Genomic DNA, 22918 nt, shown 5'->3' with positions numbered 1-22918 from the left:
TATGAAAGAATTAAACCAAGAACCAGTAATAGAGAAAAATAAAAAATATAAACATAGATGGATTGAACATGTTCAAAGAATGAAAACAGAAAGATTACCAAAACAAGCCTTAAAGTACGAGCCATTAGGAAAAAGAAAACCAGGACGTCCTCTTAAACGATTCAACGATGACTTCTAAGGCCAGAACAGGCCATACTAGGCCTAAATCCTTGATACGTATGATGATGATGATGATGATTATAGAAATGCCTCTTGTAGTCAACTCATGGAAGTAACAGTGAGAAGCAATCTATGGTTAATGTCTGTCATAACTCATTTTAAATATATTCAGTGTCTGTGCACTTTTCACTTTACTCATCTGGCAATGCACTCAACTCACCAACTACTTTCCATGCAAAAATGTCAAGCATTACTTCCCCTGTTATAAATCCCAACTTGACAATGTATATGAATGTATTGGAAGTGGTTTTATACAATTCATGTACGGAGCTGCTTCTGGTGTCTTCAGTGTAAATTGTAAATTATTTTTTGATTTTCTAACTGTTAGCTTTAGAGAAATTTTTAGTATTTTTATTTCAAACAACAAAAGAATACCCATGTCTCTAAGTTTTGATCATCAGAATTCATAGACTTATGTTTCTGCAAATAATGATTAATTGCACAGTAAATGGAACTAATCTCATTGACTGAAGTTGTTTAAATTGTTAATAGTGGAATAGACAAAGTGCCCTTGCATGATGAGTCTTTAGACTCCTTGGAGGTGTCAATATAAAGTTACCTCCAAGGAGTCCAAAGACTCATCATGGGAGGGCACTCTAGTCTACTCCGCTACATACATATTGCTGTCTCCCCTACTATTTAATGCTCCAAATACACACCACAACACTACTACCATCAATGCCTTATATTGCTCATCATATGAAGTCACATAAACTAGTAAGACTTGCAACATCTCATAAAGGTATGGTGGAGCACTGGTGCAAATTTTCAAGTGTCCTCTTCCACATTTTAATAATGACCACTAAAAAGATTATTGTTGTTATCATGTGACACCTTCAAGGACTCATCACTGTTAGATAAGAGCCTACACATTCTCTTTTACATAAGAAAGAAAGAAAATAAAAAGTAAGCTTGCACAAAGCCTGATCAAAGGACTTACTTGAAGGCATCATTAGCAAAATATCATTTGATATTCAGCTGTAGAAGAGAAGATTATAGAGAAAATCTAAACTTGGAAGAAGTAAACCATTGCATGAAATCTATGAAGTGCAAGCTAGAAAAGTGACAACAAGAAGGGAGAAATTAGATTTTGAGAGGTGATTAACAAAACACACTAGAAATAATCCCAGTTTTTCCATTATGCAAATAGCAAGAGGAAAAAATGATTATCAGAGGATAATTCTGCTGGATCGAGATGGGGCAACAGTTATGACCAAGGAAGAAGTCACAGTGAAACTCTTTAGTGATCATTTTGCTCAGGTAAGGAAGCTGGTACCTGAGGAATCGCTACATCAACTTTCCCTTGAAGGTGAACAAGGTGAAAGTTTTTAGGTCATCTAGATCAGTGCTTCCCAAACTTCTGAATGTCAGGGTCCCCTTTGGAAAAATTAAAATATTTCACGGCCCCCTCGAAAAACAATCGTAATATAGACATATATTATTATAATATTTATTGTATTTATATTCAATACAAAACATACACAGCGAATATTGCAAAAATTAAATGTAAATATTACATTTTTAGCATCTTACATACGTATTTGACATGGCACATTATCACCTACTTCCCCGAAGGTGGCCGCGGCCCACAATTTGGGAAGCGCTGATCTAGATGTCAATCAAGCAGTTGGACTGGCACATTATCTCCTGATGGATGAGATTTTATCATGTGTTCAGAAAGAAAGTGATATGGAATTGACTTCGATTGTGTTGGGTCTATATCAATGCAACTGTTCCAATGCCAACAGTAGAAAGTTTGCATTGGAATACAAATATTTCAAATTATAGATCTGTTTACATTTTTGGAGTGCTTATTAAGGTTTTGGAGAGATTGGTTAGGAACAGGATACAGGATTGTGTAGATTATTATTATTATTATTATTATTATTATCAACACCCGACCTCCATGGAGTCAGAGACTCATCATGAGAGGTACTCACTATTGCATACAATGCTCATCCAGCTGCATCTTAAACTGATTCAATGCGTCCACATCCACAACAAACTCAGGCAATGCATTCTACTCACCAACCATCCTCAATGCAAAGAACCTGCTTCTCACTCCTTTGCTCACACCCTCCTTATACAGTTTCCAGCAATGGCCTCATGTTCTACTCCCCTCTCCAATTCTATGAAAAATCTCTTCCATGTCTATCTGATAACAACCCCTGACCAGTTTATATGTCTCAATCATATCCTCCCCTCTTCCTCCTATTCACGAGGCTCTGCAAATTACATTCTCTCAATCTGTCCTCATACTCCACATTCCAAAGTCTACCGACTACCTTTCTGAATCTTCTCTGTACCCTTTCCAACATATCCTGATCACCATGAAAACCTGGCGACCAAATCTGTGCACAATAATCCATATGAGGCCTAATCAAGGGCTTATACGATGGAATTATAACCTCTCTATTTCTGCATGTCAGGTTTCTTCACATCATTGCTATTATTCGATGTGATGTCTTCACAACTTGTGCAATGGCACCCCTGAATTTCAGGTCCTTGTCCACCATCACTCCTAGATATCTCATTTCCTCTACTTCTGTTAAAGTTTCTCCACCAAGTGTATACTTTGCATCCCATCATTACTTACCAAATCTCAAAACCTTACACTTGGCAACATTGAACTGACAGTTCCACTTAGATTGGAAAAGATTCTGTATAGATGTCAATATGAGTTTATTAGAGGTAAGTCTTGTTTCAGTCATTTACTTACATTTTTTAATAAAGCGAGTATAGTTAAAGATGGTGGTGATTCATATATCGTGATATTCCTGGATTTTGCAGAAGCATTTGACAAACTATCACATAACAAACTGGTGTATAAGTTTTGGCAAATGGATTTGGATAATCAGTTGGTTAACTGGATAAAAAAAACTGACTCTCTAATAGATAATCTGTGGCCTCATAGCCTTACTTCCTTCACTTTCTTCATAACACTACTCAAACCACTTTATCTTGGTTCTGTCATAACAATATATATGTGTAAGTACATAGCTGGTATCACATCAGAATCGTACAGCTGTTCTATCAGTTCAAATTGATACAAACACCAGCCGTTATATTTATCTGATATCAGGATAACAACACTGTTCTGGTTACTCTGTAAGTTGGACTGAAGTATAGTTTTAGCATGATTGTGTAGTGGCATAAGTGTTTCACCTTATTGTTGCCATAATAGTTACTGTATTGTAATTGTTGCCGTGAGTTCTGTCTGTTCCCAGAATATCAGTTTTACCATTTTATTTTGCAATGATTGTAATCTGTTAAGTTTGTAGTCTGCGCAGAAAGCCTTTGATATAATTGCAGATCTTAAAATGTTTTCTCATAATGCTTTATAGTATTTTTGTGTGTGTCAGAACAAAGTCTTTTAATCGATATAACTTGCGTGCTATTATCCTGAGTTTGTTGTGTAGATAATTTGGATGGCTATTCCAACTTTGATCAGCATCGAAATGAGGTCCGAGATAACGTGTTGTTTTCGCTTGAGCGATGGTTGTGGGTTTAGGATCAGTGCTTTATGTAAACGAATATATTTATGCAAGCTGTATCCATTCATTGTAATGTATACTATGGCTGTATCGTCTGCGTATTGGAAAATATTACTTTTTAGGGGAAGATGGCCAATATCTTGTGTATATGTTAAACAGAATGGGAGAAAGAACAGCTCCTTATGGCAGTTCACAGGTCACCAGTAGTTAATAGAAATCATAATAGTACTTTATTATTAAAACAGTAATTGCTTTTAAATAAATACCAAAAAAAAAAAAAAAAAAAAGAGAGAGAGAGAGAGAAAGAAAGAATGGAATTGTACCCCACGTAATTAATGAAGCTAATAATTTCGGGGTGTTCAGAGGGCATACTGCTAAGTTTTCCAAGGCAGCTCATACGATTACTTGGTTACTGACGAACACACTAATACGGATAGATAAAGAAGCTGTCCTTCCTCTTTAAGGCCTTGATAAGTTCCATATCTGAACATCTGAATTACACTGCTCAGGTCTGGTCACCTAGAGTTCGCGGTGATGAAGAAGGTGAATGATCTGTGGAATGCTCCCCAATGATGATGATAAATTGGGGATTTGTGGACGAAAAAGAGGGAAACGATAAAAATATTTAAGTTGCTAAAGAGTTTTATTGGATTAATGCACAGAAAATATTTGAGCGATGGGTGATCTTGCTTGTTGTTGTTTTTCAGTGAGTTCAGACGTGTTTATCAGCGCTCCTTGTAGTAGTACAGCGTGAAGTTAAGTTTTGTTTTTAATTGTTTTTAATGTTTAATTCAGAGTTATTTCAACACTGAAATTAAATAGTGATTATTTGATGCGCCACCAGCGTGCTCGAACATCAGAGCAGGTAAGACTTTTTCCTTTCAACTTCAAAAATATTTTCCAGGTTCTCTCCTGTTTCCCGCCCAGTACAACACTCGGTGGTTGAAGGGACAAGGCAGGTCCTTTCCCCCACTTCAAGTCTACATTATGGATTCACCATATGAAGATCTCTCCTTCAAGGAACTTCTCGCTATCTTTCGGCAAATAGGCAACATCTTGCACACAAAATGGCCAGGAAAGGTAGAAATTCACCAGATTATGGAGGTCGAGAATGAAGACCCTCGAACCTCCGAACTTTCTGCTCGCCCTACACATGACAGCGTCAATTCCTCCGCTACAGCTGACACAGACGATAATGATTACCAAGAAGTCAGCAGAAAGAAGAGGAAGAAAGAGTCTCTTGCTGCAGAACAAGAAATTGTCTCTCAAATGGACACATCAGCACAATCTAGTGCAAGCACTGAGACAACTATACCAATACAGCCCAAAGAGAGGATCCCACCAGTAGTACTGCGATCTAAAGAAAAGTGGTCGTTGCTTGCAGAGACGATGAAGAAAAGCAACATCAAGTTCTCGTCAGCCAAAAACACAGATGACGGAGTACGTATACAGCCTGAAGGAACAACGGACTACCGCCAGTTAACCAGACTTATGGACGATCATAAAATTCCATACCATACTTACCAACTTAAGAGTGAAAAGAACCTCAAGGTAGTGATCAGAGGTTTGGTAGAAGACATAACAACCGACGAAATAGCTACTGACCTCAGATTACAAGGCTTGGAGCCAGTCAAGATTTCGCGAATGTATCGCGCAGACAAGCGTCCCATGCCTCTGGTCTTAGTAGAGATCAGTAAAGACCAGAGGGAAATTTACGATCTTAAAATAGTCTGCAACTTGGTCATCAAGACCGAACCACTACGAAGAAAGGCATCGGCTGGTCAATGCCATCGCTGCCAAAAATTTGGGCATGCGCAAATGCTATGCAGAGCAGACTACAAATGTGTGAAGTGCGGTGGCAACCATCCCTCGCACACTTGCGTCAAGCCAAAGACCACACCTGCTAAATGTGCGAACTGCAGTGGCCCACACCCTGCAAACTACAGGGGTTGCACTCTCCACCCATCCAACCTTCAAAAGCCTAGACAGGAATTAACTCAGCCCACTCAGAAAAATACTGTGAGATCCGTGCCTGAATTCCAAGGGCGGAAAGTTACACCAGACAAATCCTATGCTTCTGTGGTTTCCTCGAGTAACACTAAGGTACTCCCTACAACTAGCAGTCCAAATTCTTCAGCAATACTCGCTGCCTCACTTGGGGAGATGCTAATGGCCTTCAGCAAAACAAATCCAAGCCAGGCCGATACCAACAAATTCCTTCGGAATACTCAAGTCATCTTCTCCATGATTAATGACTAATCCGGCTTTAACATCAAATTCTATGCAGATAATATTCTGGAACGCAAACGGTCTCAACAGCAAAATTTTGGAATTACAGGAGCTTACAGATCATTTACAAATTGATATTCTCCTCATTAACGAAACACACCTACGTCCCTGCGATAATCCCAAACTCAGAAACTACTCGTTACTTAGAAATGACAGACTTAATGCCAGAGGTGGAGGCACTGCCATCTTTGTCAGAAGAAACATTCGCTATAATGAGACTAAGAAGATTACTACATCTAACCTCGAGGAGACGGGCATAGAAATTCTTACCAACAATGCAGGCAGCTTAAAGATTTTTTCTGTATACAACCCCCCTGGCAAACCTCTACTCCCCTCTGATCTCTCTCAGCTACTAGATACAAATGAAGCAGTAATTGTAGCTGGAGACCTCAATTCCAAGCATCCTTTATGGAACAGCAAAAGCTTTAATAACAACGGAATGATCCTCTATAACTTTTCCTTGAAGAGAAATATCGTTATTGCAGGCCCGATTGAGCCAACACACTACGGAGCGATCGGCAGACCTGATGTTTTAGATATTGCTATTTTTAACAATATTTCTCATCATTTCCGACTTCAAGTGATTGACGAGCTAAGCTCAGATCACAATCCAGTACTCTTAAGTTTAGGGGAGGAGCCTGAGCTCAATCCCAGCCATTCCCACACAAACTTTGCAAAATTCAAGACTAAAATGAACACTATCATAGACTCAGTACCGACTATTTCCACCCGTGAAGAAATTGACGCGGCAGTCAACAATCTTGAATCTAAAATACAGGCTGGCTTATCCGCAGCTTGCTCTACTTCTACCCCAGCTCAAGTCAACCTACTTCCTGCAGAAATCCTTGCTCTGATAAGGAACAAAAACAGGCTCAGACGCCGCTATCACAACACGCTATCTCCGCAAGACCGTCGAGAACTAAACAGAGCGTCCAACCTAGTCCGTTACGCTTTAAAAGATCACAGAAACCAGCAATGGGAAAGAAAACTCTGTTCTCTCAAAACTGAAGATAATTCTCTGTGGAAGTTGACTAAAGCTCTCCGTACAGATCGCTCTAACATCCAGCCCATTCACGGAGAAAGAGGCCTTGTTTACAGAGATAACGAAAAAGCGGAAGCGCTCGTTCAAGCCCTGCAACTTCAGTGCCGTCCTAATTATGCACAAGCGGATCTAGTCTTCATAGAAAAGATACATCGTAGGGTACGTTCTGTACTTCGGCGATCTTGTAGCTGTGAAAATATCTGCCCCACCTCACCTAAAGAGGTCTATTCAATTATTAGGAAGCTTAAAAACAAAAAAGCCCCTGGCCCGGACGAAATTACCAACAAAACAATTAAAGCCCTCCCACACAAAGCTGTCATGCATTTAGTAGCGATTATCAATGCAATTCTGAGAATTCATTATTTCCCCTCAAGATGGAAACAAGCCGATATTTTCCTTATTCTCAAGCCTGGTAAAGCGCCTCAGATGCCACAAAGCTATAGACCCATCAGTCTTCTATCATGCCTAGGAAAAATAGCAGAAAGAGTCATTCTCAACCGACTTAATGAGGAGGTGAATAAAAATCACATAATTCCGAAAGAACAATTTGGCTTCCGTACTGGACATAGCACTACACAGCAAATTCACAGACTGACTGAGTTCATCACTACAGGCTTTAACTGGAAACAGCACACAGGAGCTATCTTTCTTGATGTTGCAAAAGCTTTCGATACTGTATGGCACAAAGGTCTCATCTACAAATTAATTGCAGCCAACATCCCTCTTTATCTTACCAAAATTATTAACTCCTTTCTACAGGACCGTAAAATTCAGGTTAAGTTGCGTGGAATTAGATCATCACTGAAAAAAATCACTGCTGGTGTCCCTCAAGGTTCGCTGCTCTCACCGCTTCTTTTTAACATCTTTGTTTCTGATGTTCCTAGCACATCACTAACCACTATAGCTAGTTATGCAGATGATATGGCTATTCTCAGCAGATCTCTCAGGCCTAATATAGCTACTCAGCGATTACAAACTGCAGCAACAAATTTAGAAGACTGGTTCAAAAAATGGAGAATATCTGTAAATGCCGATAAAAGCACTGCCATTCTTTTCACAAGAAGACAAGCATCTCATGTTGGAGAAGTTAAACTTTTTAACACAGCCATCCCATGGAGATCTAGCACCAAATATCTAGGCATTCAACTTGATAACCGTTTAAACTTTAACTCCCACATAGTTTACGCATGCAAAAAAGCAAACTCTGCAATAGTACAACTCTATTCTCTGCTCAATAGAAGAAGCCAAGTCAGTACTGATAACAAACTACGGATCTACAAAACAATTATCAGACCATCGTTAACTTACGGATCGCCGGCCTGGAGTCACACTTCCGCCACTAACATCCAAAAGCTACAAGTTATACAAAACAAGTGCCTCCGTATGATCTTCAACGCTCCGTGGTTTGTAAGAAATACTCTCTTACATCGAGATGCCGATATTCCAGATATTTCCACTTTCCTCCATAACAGTGCTGCTGCTTATTTTGCCAAAGCAGTTGTTCATCCAAATCAACTCATTCAAGAGTCATCTAATTATGACGAACACGATAGGTGGAAACATAAGCGCCCGAAAGCTGCTTTGCTTATCGATTCTGGTACCTCCGTACAACCCTAAATAGGGTGAGCCAGGTGCTCGCTAACACTTAATACAAGACTATTCCATACCGATTAAGGGATAGAAGTCCAAGGGACTGTAATCCATCAAGCCATATCAGGTTATCAGGTTCGATACAGTCTGGCACAAAGGTCTCATCTACAAATTAATTGCAGCCAACATCCCTCTTTATCTTACCAAAATTATTAACTCCTTCTACAGGACCGTAAAATTCAGGTTAAGTTGCGTGGAATCAGATCCTCACTGAAAAAAATCACTGCTGGTGTCCCTCAAGGCTCGCTGCTCTCACCGCTGCTTTTTAACATCTTTGTTTCTGATGTTCCTAGCACATCACTAACCACTATAGCTAGTTATGCGGATGATATGGCTATTCTTAGCAGATCTCTCAGGCCTAATATAGCTACTCAGCGATTACAAACTGCAGCAACAAATTTAGAAGACTGGTTCAAAAAATGGAGAATATCTGTAAATGCCGATAAAAGCACTGCCATTCTTTTCACAAGAAGACAAGCATGTCATGTTGGAGAAGTTGAACTTTTTAACACAGCCATCCCATGGAGATCTAGCACCAAATATCTGGGCATTCAACTAGATAACCGTTTAAACTTTAACTCCCACATAGTTTATGCATGCAAAAAAGCAAACTCTGCAATTGCACAACTGTATTCTCTCCTGAATAGAAGAAGTCAAGTCAGCACTGATAACAAACTACGGATCTACAAAACAATTATCAGACCATCGTTAACTTACGGATCACCAGCCTGGGGGCACACCTCCCCCACAAACATCAACAAGCTACAAGTTATACAAAACAAGTGCCTCCGTATGATCTTCAACGCTCCGTGGTTTGTCCGAAATACTCTCTTACATCGAGATGCCGATATTCCAGATATTCCAACTTTCCTCCAAAACAGTGCTACTGCTTATTTTGCCAAAGCAGCTGTTCATCCAAATCAACTCATTCAAGAGTCATCAAATTATGACGAACACGATAGGTGGAAACACAAGCGCCCGAAAGCTGCTTTGCTTATCGATTCTGGTACCTCCATACAACCCTAAATAGGGTGAGCCAGGTGCTCGCTAACACTTAATTCATGACTACTCATACAGATTAAGGGATCGAAGTCCACGGGACTGTAATCCATCTAGCCAAATCAGGTTATCAGGTTATCAGGTGTGTTCTAGATTTTTCACTTGGCGAGTGGTGAATGAGTGGAATGGGTTGCCAGTATGTTGTTATTTCTTCATCTGTCAATGAGTTCAAGGTACGATAGATATTTCGTAGATAATATGATTCTTTGGATTCCATGGAGGCACCTGTAAAAGAATAATAGCATAAACACACACAAAATCAACATTACATGTATACAGAGGAATCGTCTGTTATTATTCCCTTCACTGAATCTAGCTAAATATTGTGATATTATTATGTTAAACTTAGCCAAATATTTACGATATGCAATCTTATTTTATAAGCTCTATGAGCAGATTATTCTTCGATCTGTGGTGAATCTAATCGGATACCCCTAAATATTATGATTTTCTGCAGATATTAATCGCGATGTTAATAGTATGTAGCAATTTATTTATAAATGAAGCTATAATCTATAAAATTTTATGTAAACTGGCATTTCCAAACTTTTTTTTTTTTTTTTTTTTTTTTTTTTTTTTTGAAACGGATTCCTGGCACCAGTTGAGTCTTCCTTTCAGTCACTCCCTGCTAGGAATAAATAATAATCAGACATTAGTAGGTGTGAACCGTATTCTGGTCGAGAGACGTGATACGAAAGACTGAAGCAACGAAGTTTATGAGGCCATATTTCGTGTCTATAAATTCCATGTGTTCTGCTGGGAATGAGAAAGAGAGAAGCTTCATTTCTAGTTTTTTTTTTCCCTTATTTTCTTTTAATTCTGTAAAATTCAGAATTAATGGCTACATTTATTGAAGATTTCTAAAAGTTTTTATGAATATTTTTCGGAGCCCTCAGAAAGTGCTGTGCATTCCATTTCTTAAGTACACTATCGGCTTGTTTTGGGTTACTCATTCTGATTTTATTAGTATTTAAATTATTAGAATATATTAACCTGGTGTGCTTAGATAAAGTCAATAAGCTGCACCGTGTAAAAGGCTAGAACTTCTGCAGAAAAGTATAACTGTTTTATTCTAGACAAGAATATTCTATTATTCAGAAGTATCATTTTAGGGTTTATAACAGTAAACACAAATTTATAATTGTAACTTGCGGTTTATAACTATAAATGACAGCGTACAAGTTTTTCAATCTCCTTCCTGAGAGGAACCATGTCCATAAGTTGTTCCACGAACTTTGCGATTTTGATAAAGATATACGAATACTCCTTAAAAAAGTAATCGATGTGCACATTATCATGTACACTTTTTCCACTTTTTAAGTAGAGTAATTTAACAATTGTTATAAAAATATTTGTTTCTAGAACAATAAAGTTTTATTTCAAACATGTGAATTTTCCTCACCATCATATGTAGATGGTGAGGAAAATTCATTGCATTCTTTCTCCTAGAACGCGTATAAGTAGATATTTTTAGGGAGAAAGAAGCTCAGGCATAAAGAGTAAACTTTACAGTTCTTATATTTTTAGGGGAAAAGAAGCTCATGCATAAAGAGTAAACTTTAGTTCTTATATTTTTAGGGAGAAAGAAGCTCATGCATAAAGAGTAAACTTTAGTTCTTATATTTTTAGGGAGAAAGAAGCTTATGCATAAAGAGTAAACTTTACAGTTCTATATTTTTAGGGGAAAAGAAGCTCATGCATAAAGAGTAAACTTTACAGTTCTATATTTTTATTGGAAAAGAAGCTCATGCATAAAGAGTAAACTTTAGAGTTCTTATATTTTAGGAAAAAAGAAGCTCATGCATAAAGAGTAAACTTTACAGTTCTTATATTTTTAGGGAGAACGAAGCTCATGGATAAAGAGTAAACTTTACAGTTCTTATATTTTTAGGGAAAAAGAAGCTCATGCATAAAAAGTAAACTTTACAGCTCTTTTATTTCTAGGAAAAAAGCTCATGCATAAAGAGTAAACTTTACAGTTCTTATATTTTTAGGGAGAAAGAAGCTCATGCATAAAGCAATAAAGAAATCACCTTCAAGAAATTGACTATGATCCCATGCAATGAAATATGTAAAGTACTGCGTTGTTTTAAATAATTAAAGCTGCATGATTAGCCATTTATCATTATTATTTTTAAAAAAAACTAATAATAATAGCAGTCAATTCAACTGACCTACTTTATTTTTTTTTTTAATCGACAGCGGGAACCCACAATGAGTGCGAGGCGTATTATCATCGAAATGATTGGTGGAACGATTGGTCGGAGCTCTCATTCAAGGCCGCATAAATGCAATCCGCGTGTTTATTATATAAGCGAGCGAAAAAAGGCGGCCCGGCAAAATTATTAGGCGCAGCATAAGGAGCACGTTTACTATAGTTTTGTTTGTAATAGGTTTTTTTCTAGCAATGCCACCCCAACCAAGTGGAAAAGCTGTCAAGAAGGCTGGAAAAGCTCAGAAGAATGTTCGTGTTGGAGATAAGAAAAAGAAAAGGAAGAGGAGGAAGGAAAGTTTCAGTATCTACATATACAAGGTATTGAAGCAAGTCCATCCAGATACTGGTGTTTCTAGCAAGGCCATGTCCATCATGAACAGCTTCGTCAATGATATCTTCGAAAGAATTGCAGCTGAATCATCTCGTCTTTCCCACTACAACAAACGGTCCACCATAACAAGCCGGGAGATCCAAACTGCAGTCCGTCTTCTGCTCCCAGGTGAGCTGGCGAAACACGCAGTGTCAGAAGGAACTAAAGCTGTCACTAAATACACAAGTGCCAAGTAAAGCTACTTGTGTAATCTCAAAAGGCCCTTTTCAGGGCCACCAAATTATGATGAAGGGATATCTGATCGTACAATCTTGTAATCTTTTATATTATATTATATATAATATATATATATATACTAGGGGGAAACCCCCCCCGAGTTCCAGGCTGGTAAGACAAAAAAGGTGACCGTTTCAAATTTTGGCTTAACTTTATATATAGAATAGAATACATAAATATATATAGAATGGAATACATAAATATTATGAATATTTATTTTATATATATATATTTACATGACAGATTTGGGGATCTCTTTCCTTCAGGATACGTTTATCTTCTACTTTTTTTCTCTGTTCAAAGTATTTTTTGCAACTCTTCTTCTCGCTTACAAAATAGTTTACAGAAATTTCTCTAGTTATCTACTCATCTCGACTGCTCTTCTGAAAGATTTTGATATCTGATAATTCGTGAATGTTCTTGGAAAGATTTCGGCCTGAAATTCCCGATAATTCATGACTAATTTAATTAGCAGTGTTTATCAATCGCAGTTCTCTGAAAGATTCCGTTTTTGAAAATTCCCGGTAAATCATGAATGGTTCCATGTTTAAAAATGTCTTACATATGATATTTCGATGTCTGAAAATGCTCAATCATTCATGAATACTTCGATGTCGAACAATACGCGGCTTGGTCACTGATATATTTGCTACACAGATGATACTTCGGTTTCGAGCACAGACGATAAATGCCATTCATTGTTGTAATCGGTAATTTTATGACCAGTCATAAACAGTGGTAATTCCTTTCTTCAAGTTGTTGAAAGATTTCGATGTCTGAAATCCCGATAATTCATGAATATTTCCAATGTTAAAACTCCGCGGCTTGGTCACTGACATTTACTACAGTTTATATATATATTTATATATATATATATATATATCCTTTATTTTTTTTGTCTATTCAAAGTATTTTTTCCAGCTCTTTTTTTTTCTTAAGTTTCCAAATTTTCTTTAGTCATCCGCTCATCTCAACTGCTGAAAATTTCCGATAATTATTGATTAGTTTAATTTGCAGTGTTTCTCAACCGCTGTTCTAATACATTTCGAAGTCTGAAAATACTCAATAATTCATGAATACTTCGATGTCTAACAATACGCAGCTTGTTCACTGATATTTACTACATAGATGCTATTTAGGCGTTCTGGGTCTGAGCTTTTTGACACATTCACGAATATTATTCTCCTCATAATATTTCCACTATAAATTATTTAAAAAAAATGTAAAATATTTTTTCATGAAAAAGTTATAATAAACTATAATAGATTGTAGTCTATTGTAATATATAATACATTAAAGTTATAATAAACTATAATAGATTGTAGTCTATTGTAATATATAATACATTATAGAGTGAGATTACATTACACCACACAGCAAGAACACAACATGGTGTTCTTGTACTGCGAAGTACCTCATCTACCATAACTTGCTGCACTACAGCTATATCTATGGTGGCTATATTTTTTTATGAAAATAAAGGACATGTCACCTTATTCATAATATTCAAAATAAAAAAAGCAGGTTGTGTTTATGTTTATTTGTTTCACTAAAACGAAGAAGCTTTATTTATAACATTTATTATAAAATAAGCATATGCATAGCATTTTAAACAATTATATTATTACTTCAAAATATATTTTGTATACTTTTCACAAGAGTGGACTTTTATTAATATTAATAAATCAGTTTTGTGTTTTAAAAATTCATAAAACTGTTTACAGTTCGCGTCAAAGTTGCATTTGTTATAAATGCATGCTTCGATTTTTAATTAGGTATTTTCACTGGTCCACATGTCCATCATCAAGAAGAAAAATACTCGTTCATTGGGGGCATTATATTCAGAGAGACATAAGCCAAAGTACACCAGTGAAGACATCCACTCACTCCTACACTACACACAGTCAAGTACAATATGTAGACACGCTCATCACTGAAGTAGCCATATTGGCCTTGTCGTTGAAATGACAGTTTCATGTTTTTATGGGACATGTGCTGTGCACCAATATCTAATTTACTATTTAAGTTCACACAAAATGCCATTTTAGAAAAAAAAAAATTACAGGACAGAGCATTGAAATAAAGGATGTATGTTCACCATAGTTATAGTTCTAATTAAAAACCCACTTAGTGTTTTTCTTTTCTTCCATGTTGACCTATGCAGAGCCGCATTTATACTTTTTGAGGCCCCAAAAGAACAAGTATATTTCAGTTAATCAAATTCACGTGTTGTTTTTTTAGTTTATTGAAAATAAAAGTCGACATTTCCATAACTCATTTTTAAACTAAAAATACACAACATTGGTATACATATATTTGCATTTAATATATATATATATATATATATAAATCAGTTCAAATTTAAATAAAAAATGATAACTTATAGTTTTTTTTCTTGCTTTGGTTTTAGCAAATATATATATATATAATGTCATCATAATTAATCGAGTCCATTACAACTGATTCAATGCATAATAACGACAGATCACTTGTTTTATTTTGGTACAAGTTGCTTCTTAAATAATTTTTTATTCGTTTCAACACTGAAAATGAGCGTTCAGCACTTGCATTTGAAATAGGCATCGTCAAAAATATTTTTAAAATTGTTTCTACGTTCAGAAAAGTAGACCTTAACCCATCGTTTATAAATTTGTACATATTTTTAACTGAAGAATTTTCTTCCTTTATCATTATTAAAAATTGCTTAACTTCATCAATAAATTTTTCTGGATCAATATCAGTCCCATAAGTTTGTAAAAATTTTATCAATACTAGTCTTGCACTTGTCTTGATCTATATCTTCCTTCAAAAAAAATGTCAAACATATCTAATATGTCGAAATAGCTTTTTGTTCTTTCATTAATTTCCAAAATTAGCTTATTGAAATATGTCGAAATAGCTTTTTGTTCTTTCATTAATTTCCAAAATTAGCTTATCGCAAATGACATTAAAAGTGTTCACAGCGAAATTTTCTTTCCCATGTAATATAATGTCACTGTTAGATTGTGAAAATTCGTCACTCATTTTTTTTCCGTTTTTTAACTCTTTCCTTTTCATCTTTAAATTTTGTCTCATCTGTTAATAAATTCGCATCTTCATTTACAGCAGCAAAACTATTTCTTATATCTAAAATAAAACCAACTAAAGAGTGTAACATATTAGCTAAAAACAAATCCATATCGGGATCTTGTAGACATTTATTCGTTGTAAAATTTTGTCCCACATAACTGTTAAAATTGCTGTTTCTGGTTTGTGAAAATGTTCAGCCAATGATGAGCTCTCTAATTTAGAAATAGGTTTTTCATGAGGAGAAATGGATAGTTCAGCTCTTGCGGACCACCTTTTCACTTGGTCTTTTAACTGTTGAAGATTTTTTTTCTAAATGTTTAAGGAGTATTCCCCGTCTTCTTGTTGAAGAAGAAAAGTAATTATATACTTTTTGAATAAAACAAAAATATTGCACTCCTTCCGGACAAGAATCCGCGGCATAATAGCCAATTAAATTTAAGGAATGACTAGAGCACGGTGTATAATGTGCAGAGGGATTACGTTTTTTCAGCCTAGCTTGCAAACCTGTATAGATACCTTTCATATTGGCAGTGTTATCATAGCTTTGCCCTCTGCACAATTTTATATCCAAAGATAATTCTTCTAATTTTTTTAATACTACCTCTTCTAAATACAGGGTGTCCCAAAATTCACGCAAGAAGTAATTTTGATAGAAAACGGAGGTTTTTAATTAAAAATTGTAATTTCTTATTGATTCATAAAGTATACAGTATAGGGTTATGCATGGAATAGCATATCGGGTAAATGGCCTCCACGGCTTTGCTGGTACATACGCACTCTTTTGTCGAAATTTTCTATGACCGTTTTGAATAAATGTGGCTGAATTTCGTTGATACAGCGCTCAATTTCCTCCTTCAAGGCGTGGCTGGTCGTGGGCTTGTTGGCATAAACCTTAGACTTCAAAAAACCCCAAAGAAAAAAGTCCAACAGCGTTAAGTCACATGATCTGGGCGGGTAATTCTGATCACCAAAACGGGAAATTACACGACCAGGAAATGACTCATGCAGTAATTGAATTGTTTCTCGGGCTGTATGGCATGTGGCACCGTCTTGTTGAAACCGCATGTCGTCCACATCCATATCTTGTAATTTCGGCACAAAAATCTGGATTATCATGTCGCGACAGCGAGCACCATTAACTGTTATTGCCTTACCAGCCGCATGACAGCGAGCACCATTAACTGTTATTGCCTTACCAGCCGCATTTTCGAAGAAGAATGGACCGATGATGCCTCCAGCCCAAAATCCGCACCAAACAGTGACACGTTGTGGATGCATTTGTTTCTCAACAATCACTCGTGGATTTTCTGAACCCCAAATGCGACAATTTTGTCGATTAACGAAGCCATCAAGATGAAAATGAGCCTCATCGCTGAAGATGATTTTGTTCGAAAAATAAGCATCCACTTGTTGTTGTTCCATAATCCATTCAACGAACTCTTCGCTGTGTGTGGTCATTTTGAATAACCCTGAACTGTCAGCTGTCACGCTGTCTTTTTTTTTTTCCTCGTTGGCAACACTTTACCGCACAAATGGCGCTAAATTTAAATCTTGCGTGAATTTTGGGACACCCTGTATAAGAAATTATGTTGTGTAATTCTGATGAACCCGATAAATATTTCTCTAATGTCAGAATTTGCAGCAACATACCTATATATCATAGCTAGTTGGTCATTATGGGCAATGTCTGACGTGGAATCGAGTATTATTGCAAAATAAGCAGCTTCCTTAATTTCTGATATTAATATTTCTCTTGTTTTTTTTTAGCTATTAACGCTATGAATTCATCACAAGTATGGTAAGAAAGATAATTTGATCTGCCAGAACCACAGTTGGCGTACATTTTCATGTGATGTTTTAAAAAATCATCAAATTCACTTAAATAATGTAAACACGATAAATAATTTCCGCAAGAATTAGAAAAAAATATCATTTGTATTTCCTCTAAATGCTAGTCCTAGTTTACTCAGTAACTTAATGGTAGTTATTATTCTGTTTAAAACCTCTCTCCAATAATTTTCTTCAGATTGTATTTGTTTGATCAATTCGACTATTTATAGAATTTGATTTTCTTTTGCTGTATGTGCACATCGCTCGTATATCTCAGTAGAATGGTCGTGATGACATAGGGTTCGTGTTATATTTCCCCAGTCATTAAAGCTATTATTTGACTTAGAAAACAATTTACAAAGCAGTAAATTGCTTTGCTGGTTTCTGAAAAAATTAGTTACTCTCGTTTCTCCTTTGTTCCATTCACCTTTTTACAGTAAAAATGTGATATATTTACATTTCTGACATATATTCTATTGCGTTCTGTGTATTGATTTTTAAATTTTCGATTTTACCAACATTCTGGGGCATATTTATTAAATATGCTGGATAAACTGTTCATTAATAGTAAGTGGCCACACTGCTATATCTGTAGGATAAGAGATAGCTTGCTTGATGGTAAGTACAAACTCCGATTGAAAATTTTCTTCAGAATCCTCTTGAGTTGTTTCCTTTACTTCTTTCTCTCCTTCTATGTTTTCCACATCATTTTGATGTTCTTCATTTTCACTTTCATCTCCTCCTGATAATGATAACATTGTTTCGTTTTCATTCCGAGAATTGTGAAGTACAACTTCAGTTTTACGAAATTCTTAATTTTCAGAATGCAAGAATGACAAAATTGCCCTTTTTGACTATTTAGCTGTTTTTCATTTTCTCTAAGTCGTTTTCTTTTACTAGCTCCGGATTCAAATTTTCTTGGCATCGTTATGTGTATTAATCTATCAAAAGCGAAATAAATATTTATTAAATCCAAAATAAACAATTACGTTAAAAGCTTAAAAAATAGAAAAATAGAAAGAGTAGTATCTTGGTATGGTTAAAATAAACGAGTAACAGTAAAATAAGAATAATAATTAATTGAATAATATATTCTTACCGACTGCGACAACTACTTTAACCATATAATTAGGTATATACCCTTGTATACCGCTTTACAAGTACTAGCCAAATAACGGTAATAAACTATCAGTTTAATTACCCTTTTTTTTTCTTTTTTTTTTGAATTTCCTTTACTGTTCTACGATATTTGACCCTTTTTGGTGCACAATTTATTTATTGTGTCTCTTCCCAAAAATATAAACGAATTTCACATGTATACAATAAATATTAATATTAAAAAAATCTTGGTAATAATTAAACTAGCAACCTTGTAAGTCATTTTATATAAATAAATGACAAACTTATATCGATGGATTATAAATAATCATGCAACTTCTACGATACTTTACATTAATTTTTATAAATAGTTTAAAATCTTTTAATGTAATTCTAAATATATATATATATATATATTGTTTACACTTTTAAATATTCCATGCAATTGAATCATAATTAATTTAAAGAAAGATGTAATTAAAATCTTTCTGTGAAAGATTTCAATTGCAGTGTTGATTACTGATTTTGAAAACGTTGATTTTGTTTGACAAGCATCATAGTTGCTACAAAAATTCTCAATACCGAAAAAATATTAAAAGGTATGGTAAGAATTTAGTATAAGGATAATAAAAGTTTAAAAAAAAAGAAGAATTTAAATGCAATCAAATTAAGCTTGTTAATCAAAGTAAAAATTGGAACTTCATGAACTGTAAAGTTCAGGTATTCTCCCTAAAAATAAAAATTTTCAATTTACGGTAATAAAAATTATAGCAAAAATCATAATTTTTATGTTAAACTTAGCCAAATATTTACGATATGCAATCTTATTTTATAAGCTCTATGAGCAGATTATTCTTCGATCTGTGGTGAATCTAATCGGATACCCCTAAATATTATGATTTTCTGCAGATATTAATCGCGATATTAATAGTATGTAGCAATTTATTTATAAATGAAGCTATATAATCTATAAAATTTTATGTAAACTGGCATTTCCAAACTTTTTTTTTTTTTTTTTTTGGAAACGGATTCCTGGCACCAGTTGAGTCTTCCTTTCAGTCACTCCCTGCTAGGAATAAATAATAATCAGACATTAGTAGGTGTGAACCGTATTCTGGTCGAGAGACGTGATACGAAAGACTGAAGCAACGAAGTTTATGAGGCCATATTTCGTGTCTATAAATTCCATGTGTTCTGCTGGGAATGAGAAAGAGAGAAGCTTCATTTCTAGTTTTTTTTCCCCTTATTTTCTTTTAATTCTGTAAAATTCAGAATTAAAAGCTACATTTATTGAAGATTTCTAAAAGTTTTTATGAATATTTTTCGGAGTCCTCAGAAAGTGCTGTGCATTCCATTTCTTAAGAACACTATCGGCTTGTTTTGGGTTACTCATTCTGATTTTATTAGTATTTAAATTATTAGAATATTAACCTGGTGTGCTTAGATAAAGTCAATCAGCTGCACCGTGTAAAAGGCTAGAACTTCTGCAGAAAAGTATAACTGTTTTATTCTAGACAAGAATATTCTATTATTCAGAAGTATCGTTTTAGGGTTTATAACAGTAAACAAATTTATAATTGTAACTTGCGGTTTATAACTATAAATGAGAGCGTACGAGTTTTTCAATCTCCTTCCTGAGAGGAACCATGTCCATAAGTTGTTCCACGAACTTTGCGATTTTGATAAAGATATACGAATATTCCTTAAAAAAGTAATCGATGTCATTATCATGTACACTTTTTCCACTTTTTAAGTAGGTAATTTAACAATTGTTATAAAAATATTTGTTTCTAGAACGATAAAGTTTTATTTCAAACATGTGAATTTTCCTCACCATCATATGTAGATGGTGAGGAAAATTCATTGCATTCTTTCTCCTAGAATGCTTATAAGTAGATATACGAATATTCCTTAAAAAAGTAATCGATGTGCACATTATCATGTACACTTTTTCCACTTTTTAAGTAGAGTAATTTAACAATTGTTATAAAAATATTTGTTTCTAGGACAATAAAGTTTTATTTCAAACATGTGAATTTTCCTCACCATCATATGTAGATGGTGAGGAAAATTCATTGCATTCTTTCTCTTAGAATGCGTATAAGTAGATATTTTTAGGGAGAAAGAAGCTCACGCATAAAGAGTAAACTTTACAGTTCTTATATTTTTAGGGGAAAAGAAGCTTATGCATAAAGAGTAAATTTTACAGTTCTATATTTTTAGGGGAAAAGAAGCTCATGCATAAAGAGTAAACTTTACAGTTGTTATATTTTTAGGGAGAAAGAAGCTCATGCATAAAGCAATAAAGAAATCACCTTCAAGAAATTGACTATGATCCAATGCAATGAAATATGTAAAGTACTGCGTTGTTTTAAATAATTAAAGCTGCATGATTAGCCATTTATCATTATTATTTTTTAAAAAAACTAATAATAATAGCAGTCAATTCAACTGACCTACTTTATTTTTTTTTTTAATCGACAGCGGGAACCTACAATGAGTGCGAGGCGTATTATCATCGAAATGATTGGTGGAACGATTGGTCGGAGCTCTCATTCAAGGCCGCATAAATGCAATCCGCGTGTTTATTATATAAGCGAGCGAAAAAAGGCGGCCCGGCAAAATTATTAGGCGCAGCATAAGGGGCACGTTTACTATAGTTTTGTTTGTAATAGGTTTTTTTCTAGCAATGCCACCCCAACCAAGTGGAAAAGCTGTCAAGAAGGCTGGAAAAGCTCAGAAGAATGTTCGTGTTGGAGATAAGAAAAAGAAAAGGAAGAGGAGGAAGGAAAGTTTCAGTATCTACATATACAAGGTATTGAAGCAAGTCCATCCAGATACTGGTGTTTCTAGCAAGGCCATGTCCATCATGAACAGCTTCGTCAATGACATCTTCGAAAGAATCGCAGCTGAATCATCTCGTCTTTCCCACTACAACAAACGGTCCACCATAACAAGCCGGGAGATCCAAACTGCAGTCCGTCTTCTGCTCCCAGGTGAGCTGGCGAAACACGCAGTGTCAGAAGGAACTAAAGCTGTCACTAAATACACAAGTGCCAAGTAAAGCTACTTGTGTAATCTCAAAAGGCCCTTTTCAGGGCCACCAAATTATGATGAAGGGATATCTGATCGTACAATCTTGTAATCTTTTATATTATATGTATATATATATATATATATATATATATATATATATATATATATATATATATATATATATATATATATATATATATATATATATATACTAGGGGGCATACCCCCGAGTTCCAGGCTGGTAAGACAAAAAAACGGGACCGTTTCAAATTTTGGCTTAACTTTATATATAGAATAGAATACATAAATATATATAGAATAGAATACATAAATATTATGAATATTTATTTTATATATATATTTACATGACAGATTTGGGGATCTCTTTCCTTCAGGATACGTTTATCTTCTACTTTTTTTCTCTGTTCAAAGTATTTTTTGCAGCTCTTCTCGCTTACAAAATAGTTTACAGAAATTTCTCTAGTGATCTACTCATCTCAACTGCTCTTCTGAAAGATTTCGGCCTGAAAATTCCCGATAATTCATGACTAGTTTAATTAGCAGTGTTTATCAATTGCAGTTCTCTGAAAGATTTTGTTGATTTTGAAAATTCCCGGTAATTCATGAATGGTTCCATGTTTAAAAATGTCTTACATATGATATTTCGATGTCTGAAAATGCTCAATCATTCATGAATACTTCGATGTCGAACAATACGCGGCTTGGTCACTGATATATTTGCTACACAGATGATACTTCGGTTTCGAGCACAGACAATAAATGCCGTTCATTGTTGTAATCGGTAATTTTATGACCAGTCATAAACAGTGGTAATTCCTTTCTTCAAGATGTTGAAAGATTTCGATGTCTGAAATTTCCCGATCCCGATAATTCATGAATATTTCCAATGTTAAAAACTCCGCGGCTTGGTCACTGACATTTACTACACAGTTTATATAATATATATTAATATATATATATATATTAATATATATATATATATCCTTTATTTTTTTTGTCTATTCAAAGTATTTTTTGCAGCCCTTTTTTTTCTTCTTAAGTTTCCAAATTTTCTTTAGTTATCCGCTCATCTCAACTGCTGAAAATTTCCGATAATTATTGATTAGTTTAATTTGCAGTGTTTCTCAACCGCTGTTCTAATACATTTCGAAGTCTGAAAATACTCAATAATTCATGAATACTTCGATGTCTAACAATACGCAGCTTGTTCACTGATATTTACTACATAGATGCTATTTAGGCGTCCTGGGTCTGAGCTTTTTGACACATTCACGAGTATTATTCTCCTC

General features: G+C 35.0%; 2 protein-coding genes across 2 annotated transcripts; both read left to right on the top strand.

Moving 5' to 3' along the window:
- The first annotated feature begins 12149 nt into the window (after positions 1 to 12149).
- LOC150097221 (histone H2B) lies at positions 12150 to 12572 on the top strand. Its single transcript, XM_090407010.1, has one exon. The coding sequence runs from the start codon at positions 12161 to 12163 to the stop codon at positions 12533 to 12535; it is 375 nt and encodes a 124-aa protein (XP_090263136.1). The 5' UTR covers positions 12150 to 12160; the 3' UTR covers positions 12536 to 12572.
- An 8689-nt stretch (positions 12573 to 21261) lies between these two features.
- Positions 21262 to 21636, top strand: LOC150097220 (histone H2B). The gene has a single exon (XM_090407049.1). It carries the CDS (start codon positions 21262 to 21264, stop codon positions 21634 to 21636), a length of 375 nt encoding a protein of 124 aa, XP_090263175.1.
- Positions 21637 to 22918: the final 1282 nt, after the last annotated feature.

Source organism: Typopeltis vanoorti, chromosome 17 (assembly GCF_054136105.1).
Source record: "Typopeltis vanoorti isolate ZY-2024b chromosome 17, IOZ_Tvanoo_1.0, whole genome shotgun sequence".
NCBI classification, from domain to species: domain Eukaryota; kingdom Metazoa; phylum Arthropoda; class Arachnida; order Uropygi; family Thelyphonidae; genus Typopeltis; species Typopeltis vanoorti.
This window is presented reverse-complemented; position numbering and strand designations above follow the sequence as displayed.